This window comes from Crocodylus porosus, unplaced genomic scaffold (genome assembly GCF_001723895.1).
Source record: "Crocodylus porosus isolate Cpor-Errol unplaced genomic scaffold, CroPor_comp1, whole genome shotgun sequence".
Taxonomy (NCBI): Eukaryota; Metazoa; Chordata; order Crocodylia; family Crocodylidae; genus Crocodylus; species Crocodylus porosus.
Genome location: NW_017728943.1, coordinates 18585039 through 18596374, shown reverse-complemented (window position 1 = coordinate 18596374; position 11336 = coordinate 18585039). Strand labels below are relative to the sequence as shown.

At 42.2% G+C, this 11336-nt stretch overlaps 1 protein-coding gene across 2 annotated transcripts in view; it reads right to left on the bottom strand.

Moving 5' to 3' along the window:
* The window catches only part of CCDC181 (coiled-coil domain containing 181), a 21318-nt gene continuing 9982 nt past the window's right edge, over positions 1-11336 (bottom strand). The window contains exons 3-6 of one of the 2 annotated variants that reach the window (XM_019548830.1): positions 5334-6305; positions 3113-3259; positions 2274-2428; positions 1-1153 (exon numbers count right to left, since the gene is read on the bottom strand). In XM_019548830.1, the coding sequence (XP_019404375.1) occupies positions 991-1153; positions 2274-2428; positions 3113-3259; positions 5334-6305 (1437 nt within the window). In that variant the 3' untranslated portion in view covers positions 1-990. Of the gene's footprint in view, positions 1154-2273; positions 2429-3079; positions 3260-5333; positions 6306-11336 lie in introns of both variants that reach the window. The other variant, XM_019548829.1, reaches the window with a different exon arrangement.

Sequence of the window (11336 nt, the reverse complement as noted above, 5' to 3'; positions counted from 1 at the left end):
CAACTTGGAAAAAGATTTAATAGATCTCTTAACATCGTTACATTAGGCTCCTGACTCTCAGAAGTAACAACTTACTGAGCATTCCCATTATTTCAGTAGGACCACCCTTGGAGTACATTAGCCTCTAATTCAACCCACTATTAGACTCTGGCCCTTTAAAGGCTTTTAGAACAGAAGACTTTCCACCGATTACCACACGTTCAGATTTTTTTCTAAACCTTTACAAATACTGAGAATTAAAGGCTTTTCCTGAATCTGTTGGAACACCCAAAAATTTCTAATGAGGTCAACAATAATAGCCAATCTTTCTACTTAAGTTGATAGTACACATGGTCTACTGCAGCTCCTAGATTTAAGATTTTAATTCTACACTTTAAGAACTTAATGTTAGAAAATAGCTAGTCTCAGTAAATTGAGCCCAAAAAGTTGTTTGTAAAGATACTCTCAAACTCACTTAACAGCTTTGCTTTAAAAGTTCACACACAAGACTGGCAAACAATCATCATAACTGAAGGCTGGTCTTCTGTAAATCCCTCCATCAAATGACAGATGAGCATTCAGCACCAGCTGAAGCACATGTGGAGTCTTTAAGAACAGCTGCAAACAGCACTGCATTCAACCATAAATTATTAATACTTCAGATTTTGTACACCGCAGCCCTCATTAAAGGATCCATTAGACATTGAGACCAAACACGTATTTAAATATACATATATATGAATTTACACTTGCCACAGCAATAAAGACATTTATTCTCACTTGGGCTCTATAGGACCAAGAAGACCCCTCAGTCATATGCACAACAAAATCAGGTTTGTCATTTCAAATTCAAAATAAGTAGTAAATATCCCTGTCAGTTAAAAGATGCCTTAAAAACTAGTATTTAAAGAGCTTTAAAATACCAGAGAGACACAGCAATGGCAAAGAACCACTCAAGCCATGAAAGGGTAAGAGCCAACACCAACAATTATCTGTGGACACATCAAACCTTCAGCTATAATGGTCAGTGAAACGGAAGGATTTAGGTTCAGAAATGGTACACATGATATTCTGGATTTGTTTTGCTCTTCTGGCTTCTAACCTAAGCTGTCTTGATCGTTCCTTGGCAGCCAGTTCCTCTGCACGCTTTTCCTTCCTCTTTCTTTTTAACCATCTGCGGAGAAACAAACACATTTGGAAACACTGACTGAGTGGCTGTAAGCTCTCTGCCTCTTTCATTACTTGCTGCTCTCACTTCCTGTACTCGTGGTAGGACCATACTTCTTTTAAATAATTTGGGCTGCAATATGACCAATTAACTAAAGCCATCTTGGCCCTCAGTAAATAGGCTACATTTAGGAATTAACTGCTGGAATACGAACATGAAGGATACTACCAGATAGGTCAATAAGGGTGCTTGAGCAGTAAGAGGGCCAGGGGGCAAAAGGACTTTTGCCTAAAGCAATTTCAGTCCCATTTCCACAAATCTTCACTGATATCCAGCTTTTTTTCTTGTGTAACTTCTGCTAATGGATCTTACCCTGACTTGGAAGTCATGCAAGGAATGGCAATATTAGAAAAAAGCACTGGGGATGGCACAAATTAGACATTATCCTATTTAAAGCATTTGCAGGACTTATTGGTAGGTGAAAAAGAATCACTCTGCACAATACTGTGTGCCTTGACTAAAGACATGTATTATACAGCATATAACCATATGTTATAGAGTAGTATTTTTAAATTAAAACTACATCCATAAGCACTTCTGGGAGTTAAATAGTGACAAAGGGAGACACTGGCACAAAACTGAAGAGAAGTTTTAAACAGAGATTTAGAATGAAAAACAGCTTCAATGAGGGAGAGACAAAGCAAGGCTGTTCCAAGGTGTAGGAGGACACAAACAGCCATGAGAAGCAGAAACAGAGATGGTGCTGGTTTTCAAGTCTTTGTAGAAATTCTCCTCTTTTCCCCACCCAGGAGCATAACTAAGAGTGTACAACCAAGGTACAAGCCCTGGGTGCCCACTACAAGTGGACACAAGAATGACACCACCTGGGTCACTGCCACCCTCCAGAGCACAGAACCTAGTTGTTATGCCTCTGCCCCTACCTACTGTAATATAGTGTATTATTCAACTGTATTACTCTCCTCAAACATTGTAGATTATGATTTGTACCAAGACAGAAGCTTTACAAATGAAGCCGCATTGTAAAGTATTTGCAATGTTAGCAGCCGAACAATACAATTTTCAGATATTTTTGTTTTCTAGGATACAACAAGGAGCTCTGACTCACTCTCTAAAGGCTCTGTCACAGTCCTCTGTTCTTGGAAAGAAGTTCACGGACTGTTCCTGGTGTTTCAAAAATTCCATCCGTTTTTCTTTCAGGTGTTCTTGGTGCTTTTTTTTAAGCCATAACTTAAAAGCTTCCTCTGGATTTCTGTCCTCCTGCTATTTAAAGAAAAATTATAAGTCACTAAACCAGGCTTTTTGTCTTTGAAATTAACATGTACTACAATAATGCCTTAAAGTTCTCTAGCATCTTCCTTCTGAAGGTATAAAACATACTTTATGAGCAAGCTTAAACACACAAAACCAGTGAATCCTTGACAGAATACGTATATGAACAAACACTTGAAAAACAATGTACTTTAAGCACAGTACAACAGCCTCAAAGCCCCATTGGCCATTGCCACAACACAGGAGAAATTCAGAGCAAGGCATCTGGCGCCCCAAGCTTTTGGTCATGTACTAGGGATTCATTCACTGCAAATGAAGATGACTATAAATGCTACAGAAGATGCTTCAAACACTTGTTTCTGGCCGTAATTTACTCTAAGGCTTCAGGTAAATTATCATCGTGTTAAAAGACAACATCATGATGTGTCCTTCTGCCACTGATTCCTAGTGCCATAAGGGATGCAATCACAGCATGCTGCATGATGTAAGTTCTTCCCATTAAACCAGAGCAATCCTGGATATTCAAGAAACCTAAGTGAAAATAACAAAACAAGGAGTATTTCTTGCCATGCGAGTTTTCACAATGCTGGGCTGAGTGAAATGGGCATACAGTTCTGTTTTTAGCTGACCAGTTACCCTGACCTGCACTTCTAGGGTAGAGAGGTTCTTTCTTACTCTACTATTCAAGTCTTCCATTTCTTTTGCACGCTGAATTCGCTTCTCTTCTTGCACTTGTCCCTTTTTCTTCTGCAACCAAGCTTTAAAGACCATCTCATTCTCTCTTCTCTTCTGCTCCTCTTGTTCTCTCTTCTGTGCTTCTTCCTTGTATGAAATTAAGAGTTGAATAAAGTCAACACCTTTGACACCTGTGAAGGGTTTCCACATCATAGTGGGCAAATGTAAACACAAGCAGCCTGAATTATATCTGCCTTGCTCAAAAAATAAAATTCTGGGGGAAATACACATACACAAATACAGCATCAAGTCAGTACTATCTTCAGGGGAAAAAAACAGCCTTGAGCACATCTGTGAGTGCCCTTGTGAGTGAAGTTATATTCAGATGTTTTCTTTCAACCCCCTGCTATATCCCAATAACTATTTCCATAAAAATGTCCATGCTTTGTTTCAACTTACAGGAGTTTCAACAGAAAGGGGTCATACTTACCTTAAGCAAGACCTATCCAATGGCACTTTCATATTTAAAATCACCTTCACTGACCTGTTTTTGAAACCACTTAGAACACTAGAATAGACTGTCTAGACAAGTTGTGGTGACTCTGTCACTGGAGGTGTTTAACTACAGGTTGGACAGCCACTGGTTGGAAATGATCTAGGTACAGCTGTGCCTATATTCTACTATGGATATTTTGGATGCTTTTGGGCTTTGCTAGATGCTGCATGGGCTGGGAGGGCTGTGGGTGCAGTGGGTGTTGGCTTCAGTCCAGGCTGGTAAATTTGACCGGTATGTGTTAGCGCTCTTGTAGCCGGACGTTTCCGGCTACAGGGTTTTGCCCCACCACTCAGGGTCAGATCATTTGGGATCAAGAAGGAATTTTACCCCATAGTCAGATTGGTATGGACTGTGAGGGTTTTTGCCTTCCTCTTGTAGCAGGGGACGTGACCCTCTGCCTGGGATCCCTCAATCATATATTAACAACCTTTTACAGAAATAGGACATCGATTGCCCTGGTCTCCCTGCTTTACCTGTGGCAGGTTAGGATGTTATGTCTTGTTTTGTGTCAGGGTTGTATAGATGGATTTCTACAGGATGGTTTGAATAGGGCAGGGGGTTGGACTAGGTAACCTATGAAGGCCCTTTCCAGCCCTACTTCTCTATGATACTATTACCCACCCTAGCCAACATGGACCCAAAAAATCAAAAGGTCTGTAAGTATGTTTGGAGTGTTGGCATTAGTCTATAACAGCAACGTCTGCAGCACATTGTCGAGGGGGTTGTGTCTGTACATTTAATTATGAAGGCACTGGTGGCTTGGCATTCCCCTGAGTCAGGAAGTGAACTGCTTCAAAAAAGTAGGACACAGCCTGATGGGCACAAAGCACCAACCTCATACTCTAATAAGCCATGATGATAGCAGTTCTGGCATGCAAAGGACAGCATGGAGAATTTTAGATGTATAAGTAACATTATTGGTAAGAACTGGGTGCTTAAGTACTCAAGTGCCTAAACAGGTCAGTGGGAGTCTGTGGATCACAGTCTTGGACACAGGTGCCAAAATTCCACCAACGTGGCATTGTAGGTGCAATAGTGCTGTTTTGGACCTAGCCCATATTGTCCACTTGCTTCTCAGCTAGCATTTGAGTCCAGGACATTCAACTGCATGGAGCCCTCTGATATTTAAATGACAGCTGTTATTCCTGTAGCTGTAAAATAGTAATAGGCATTTACCACGTTTATAGATCAGATAATCAGGAAGCTATAGAACACATGCAGAATCAGAAGGTTCCCCATACTTATACCTGTTAAAGTAATACTGATTTTAAAAGCATGGATCTTGGAACCGGAAGTTCTACTCCCATCTCTTCAAGCAGAAGACATTAGTACTTCTCTTCATTTTGTATACCTTATCATTAATTTTGGCATCAGAAAACTACTCATGGAGGAAGAAAGGGTTCCCTTTACAAAACAGGCCACAAGTCACATAACCGGGGGGGGGGAAGGGGGGAGGGAGAGGTGACTGAGGCAGCAGTCCCAGGTGCCAGTTTGGTGGGGGGTACAAAAATAACAGCTGCTACTAACAGTGCTAATATTGTGCAGCACCCCGCAGCACCCTTAAAAAGATCCTGACGTGCCCAGATTGAGAATCACTGAGCTAGACAGACAATTGTTCTGAGCCAGTACATCAATAAGACCAACTTATCTCCTTTGTACTCTCACCTCTTTCCTTAGTTTCTCCTTCTTTTGTTCCATCTGTTTTTGTAGCTCTTTTTGCCTGGGCGAAAGGCAGTAGGTGGAGCTTCTCAAAGGTACATTGTTCGCAGACTGTACCCTGTGGGGAGTCTTCCCCCTTCCCACATTCTTTGCAATGCTAGCGGCTGATTTTGAACGACACTTAGGATTAGGTGGAGGCTTAGGGAAATACATGAAATGTTCCCCTACAGGAGAGAAGGAATTTACTCCCTGTTGTGCTACAGACTCTTCCTTTGTTCGAGCAGGGGTACCAAAAGCAGCAGGGTGAGAAGACTTGGGAGAGGTAGGCTGAGTTTCAATGTCTGTGAAAGAAACATTTATTGGGGGCAAAAAGCCTTGGCTCTCAATATCTTGTAAACTCAGGAGTTCAAATTTTCCATCTTTCTCTACTAGGATCTTGCCATCCCTGTGCGCCTCATCCTTGCCCTCATCAAGTGAAGGAGCCTTGCCTTCCTGTCCTGGTTCATTAGAAATTTGCAACTGAGATAGCCCAACGAAAACCTTCCCTTCACTTTCAGGATCGCTGTTGTGTGCTTCTGCATCTTCCAGAGGGGGAACTTCTAGATCTACTAGTTTCTCCTTGAATTTTAGTTTACGTTCTCTATTCTCATCCACAGGTGCTTGGTTCTCCAGCAGCTTGTTGGCGGTTTCAATCTTTTCCAAGATGTAGCGTTTTATTTCTTCATCTTCCTCATCCAGTTCCTCCTGGTTTTCCAGCTTGGACTCCTGGATGGAGTTTTCACTGTCACTGTCAGATGTAAGGTCTAGCTGCTGAACTTCTGGTGTGGCTTCCAGGTATTTTTTGTCTTTTGGTCTCTCCTTCAGATCTATGTCAGGCTCAGAAAACTGATCTATAAGTTCTTCTCTTTCCATACTATCATCATTTTCCTCACAGGCTTCCAATTCTTTATCAATTTTTGTTTCAATATCTTCTTCTTTCTAATCAGGATTTTTAAAAGGACAGAACGTTTTGACTTTAAAATTATATAAAGAAATTTCTCATCTAAAATTACAATTGAGAACATTAATAAAGTCATAATATTAAAATATCCAATGTTAATGAATCATTAAGATCGACATGTTAAGTGCATAAAAACTGGGAAGCTTACTGTTAACATTCCCATAGAAACTAAACTAAATGTGCCCTATGGAGCCTGTTCATTACATGGACACACAATATGGGAAAGTATCTGCTGCTCCAAAACTAAGGCTGTACTGAGTTCCCATTACAAGCTTGATTTTAGCAATCTCATAAAATACACAAATAATAAACTTAGCCTCAAAATTGCCATGCCAAGTCTGTGATCAATGTAGATTTTTTCTACCATGCTTGAAATAAAATAGGACAAAGAATTCAAATGGAGTAAGAAACAGATTAAATGAAAACAAGTAAATGAAAAGAGTAGGAAGAGAGAAGTGCAGATCTATTATTTAACAGGCTAAATCAGCAAATTACAGATTATACAGAGAAGACAGGTATTCATCTTTGCATCGGTCTTGACAATAGTAACCTTTTCTGTGAAGTATTTGGTTTTAACTAAGGCAGACAAGGTTCTTTGGGCAGATGTGATATCTTTTATTAAACCAACTAAATGGTTTCAATCAATTATATCAAGTAAATGCAGAGTGTATACCATGACAAAAAAAGAACAGGTTAAAGAGATTTCAATGACACAGATACTCAGTTGACTACACCACTTAAGGAACTGGCTGAAGTAGTCTCTGAACAACTAGCAACCATCTTAGAATTCTTGGAAAATAAGAAGCATCCCTGAGGACTGGAGAGGCACAAACTACTCATCTTTCTGAAAAAAAAAAAAAAAAAAAGAAGATACAGAAAATTTCAGACTAGTCTGCCTACCTCATGAATGCTGCAATGGTGGAGAGGATGGAGCATCCCAGAGGAGTGCAGGGGGCCCCTCCACACGCTCGGCGGCAAACCAGGAAGTGGGCCAGAAGTACTTCCAGTCCACTTCCGGGTCTGCCAGGGACCACAGGGGAGAAGGGGGGGGGGCACATCTGCCTGGCTCACTGATCAACCCCGGGTGCCCCCCACCCAGACCCAGGAGACACCAGTTGCTGAGCCAGGGGAGGTGCGGGGGGACCCCCTGCACACCCCCTAGCAGATCCAGAAGTAGACCAGAACTGCTTCTGGCCCTCTTCCAGGTGTGCTGCTGAGCACGCTGGGGAGCCCCCCACACTCCTGTTGGACATTCCATGCGCTCCAGCATCACAGCATTCATGAGCTGCCTGCTACCTAGAGGTATGTAGAAAAAACATTTAAGCTGTGTCTATGTCCAAATCTCTGAACCTTTCCAAATCAATTCAAAGAGATTAAAGCGTCCTCTGATTCCATTCGGATTCGGAGATTCGGCCACTGAATCAGGCCAAATCTCCATCGAATCAGGGACTGAAGTTTCGCATGGACCTAAAATTTATCTAATTTCCTTCTTTAACTGGATAACTGGTTTAGTAGATCAAAGGAAATTCAGTGAAGAGGATATATACTTCAGTAAGGCTTTCAGCACTGCCACACATGGCTTTTTCATAAACAAGGTAAAGAAAAATATCTAGATGAAATCAGCATAAAAGGTGGCGAAACAGCTTGAAAAACTGTTCTCTGCAGCTAATTCACTATCAGCATGGGAAGGCATTTCATTTGAAGACCCACGGGGTTCTTTCTTGGGCTCATTTTTCTTCAGCACTTTCACTAGTAATATGGGCGAAAGAACAGAATGCAGGCTTATAAAATTTGCAGATGACACCAAGCTGAAAGCGCCGGCAACCATCTTGGAGGGCAGAATCAGAATTAAAAATGATTTTGACAAGCTGAAGAGCTGATCCAAAAAATCAACAAGAAAAAATTCAATAAAGACAAGTGTGGATTCCCATACTTAAGAAGGATCAATCCAGTGTAAAAATACAGAATGAGGAATATTTAGTTAGGCTTCAATATGAAAGAAAAAGATGTGGGAGTTATATTGGACCACAAGTAAAAATGAATTATCCACGATGTGATACTCCTTATTTAGGAAGGCATTCACAGGAATGTAACATGTAAAAAATGGGAAGAATACTGTGTCCCTGACACTGATAAGGCCTCATTTGGAACACTGTCCCATGCTGGGGCATCACACTTCAGAAAAAGTAGGCAAACCAGAATTAATTCAGAGAATGATAATACCAATAATGAGTTTAGGAAACATAATCTCTGAGGAAAGGTTCAAAGTATTTTTTTAAATCTAGAAAAGGAGGAAGAAAAAGGGAAATTATAACAGCTTTCAACTAGAAAAAAGGTTGTTACAGAGGGGGTCTACACGTGTGCTTTAATGCACAGTAGCCTATTTTACTGTGCATTAAAGTGGCGCTGTAGCAGGGACCCAGCCAAGCCTTGCACTTACCAGGACAATGACTGCTGGAGTGCTGTACAGGTGGCGTACTCCCGGTCAGCCCCGAAGAAAAGCAGTGAGCCCTTGGCCAACAGCACACTCCTCTGAGCCTCCAGTGCCTGGGTGAGATGGGCTGCTGATGGGCAGCATGCTCTCCATGGGCACATTCCCTGAGCCAGAGTGAGAGCTGGAAGCCAGGCTCCACATGGGCCCCAGCCCAAGAAGAGGGCAAGCAGCTGGCACCACCTAAGGCCCAGAAGCCACAGTTGCAGGAACTGATGAGCCCTTCTGAGGCTTTCAGCACCTGGTGGCAGCTGCAAGACACGTTGGGGCAGGCAGGTATCCCAGGCTGGAATGTCCTGCATAAGGCAGCACCAGCCTCAGAAGTGGGAAAACACTGGCATAGACACTGGTCCATGTATCATCCCTCTACCAGAACCAAGGACCTATGATCAAAGACCAGTTTGACAACAGCTCTCCCTGCAGAACCCTAACAGTTACACAGCTGCTGGAGTTCAGGTACCTTTAGGGGCCTCATGGAGGTTCGTAATACCCATGGGCCCAGGCTACCCAAAAGATGACAGCCACACTCCAGCAGACTCGAGTAATTGAGTCTGCTCTGACACACTAGAATTCCAGCACATCAAATTAGCCTCTGTGCTCGTACATAGGCATCTAGAGGTAGTAAAATTTACTGCACATTAGCAAAAGTGTATTAACGCATGTGTAGATGTGACCATAAAGTGTTATACCTTATAAAGACAGCAATTGATTGTTCTCTGTGGTTCCAATAGCCATGAAGAAAGACCAGAAGAAATCAGATTTATTTGAAACAAAGAAACTTTCATTTGGCAACTAGGAAAAACTTCCTATTTGAGTGGTGAAACACTGGAAAAGGCTACCTGAGGTACTAGGGAATCTTTATCATTGGAAAGCAGCTTAGACAAACATCTGACAGGAGTGGTCTAAATCAGCAGTCAGCACGGTTTTGGGGCTGGAAGCCAGATCAACCTGGTTCAGATCCCAGTCTAACCAGTGCTTCCGGCCTGCCCTGCTGCTGCCGCTTCTCCCCACCACCGAGCTGCAGCACAGCATATGCAGAACTCTCCCTACCTGGCAGCAATGTGAGCAAAGGCTCCCTGGCTAGATCTAATGGTTCCATGGACTGAATCTGGCCCATGGGCCACATCTTGCCAACCGCCAGGGCTCAGTACTCACACCAGTACTCTTTAATATATTCATAAATGATCTAGATTCAGGTGTCAGAAGCAGACTGGCCAGTTTCACAGACGACACCAAATTATGGGGAAGTGCAGTCACTCTAGAGGATAGGCTGGTGATTCAGGCCAACCTGGACAGGCTCGCAAGGTGGGCAGATAAAAACCTGATGGCATTCAACACAGAGACATGCAAGGTGCTCCACTTCAGGAGAAAAAACCCACATCATACTTAACAGGCTCAGAAGTGCTACACCACAAGTTGAACATAAGGTACCAATGTGATGCCACAGCCAGCAAAGCAAAGAAAACTCTGGCTTGCATCTACTGATGCAACTCAAGCAAGACCCAAGAAGTTGTTCTCCTGCTTTACTCAGCCTTGGTGAAGCCGCAGTTGGAATACTTCATCCAATTCTGGGCTCCACACTTTAGAAAGGATGTGGAGAAGCTTGAGAGAGTCCAAAGGAGAGCCACCTGCATGATTAAAGGTCAAGAGAACAGGCCTTATGAGAAGAGGCTGAGAGGTATGGGACTCTTCAGACTGGAGAAGCAAAGGCTCACACGTGACTTGGTGGCAACCTATAAGGGGTGTGCATCAGAAACTGGGAGAACATCTGTTCACCAGAGCACCCCAAGGGAAGACAAGGTCTAACGGTCACAAACTGCTGGAGGACCATTTTGGATTGGACATAAGGAAAAACTTCTTCATCATCGAGTCTCCAGAGTCTGAAATAGACTCCCCCCAGAAGTGGTGCAAGCATGTACTCTGGACACCTTTAAGAAACATGTGGATGCTTATCTTGCTGGGGTGATCTGACCCCAAATGACTTCTTGCCCCTTGGGCAGGGGGCTGGACCAGGTAAGTACACAAGGTCCCCTCCAGCCCTAATGTCTATGAAATCTATGAAAGTCTTCATTTTTTCATTATGTAATAAATGTTGAAAGAAAAAAAATCTCCTTATTACATGAATCAAAATCTAGGGCAAAAAAGCTAAATTTGAAGTAATACACAATATGTTATATAAGCATTCAAGCTTATGGAGGAAACATAATCTGCATTATTTGATGCCAGGATCACAGATCAGCCTTTGAGAGTTGCAACCAGTTTTCCATTCTAAGCCATATTTCTGAACTCTTGTAAATTTATTAAAATAACCACATTATTTTAAAACCCTAGCTGTCAAGAGAAAAGTTTGAAGACATGGACACATGTTTTTTGGACTCCAGCGATGGTATACATAGATCTGAAATGTAAGTTTACTCACAACTGTCTACAGTGAGAATGATCCTCATATTCCATACTGAGAGAATGAAAAAGCAAAGCAAACAAGCAAAATAGATTTGTTTAGTCTTTTTTTTTTAAA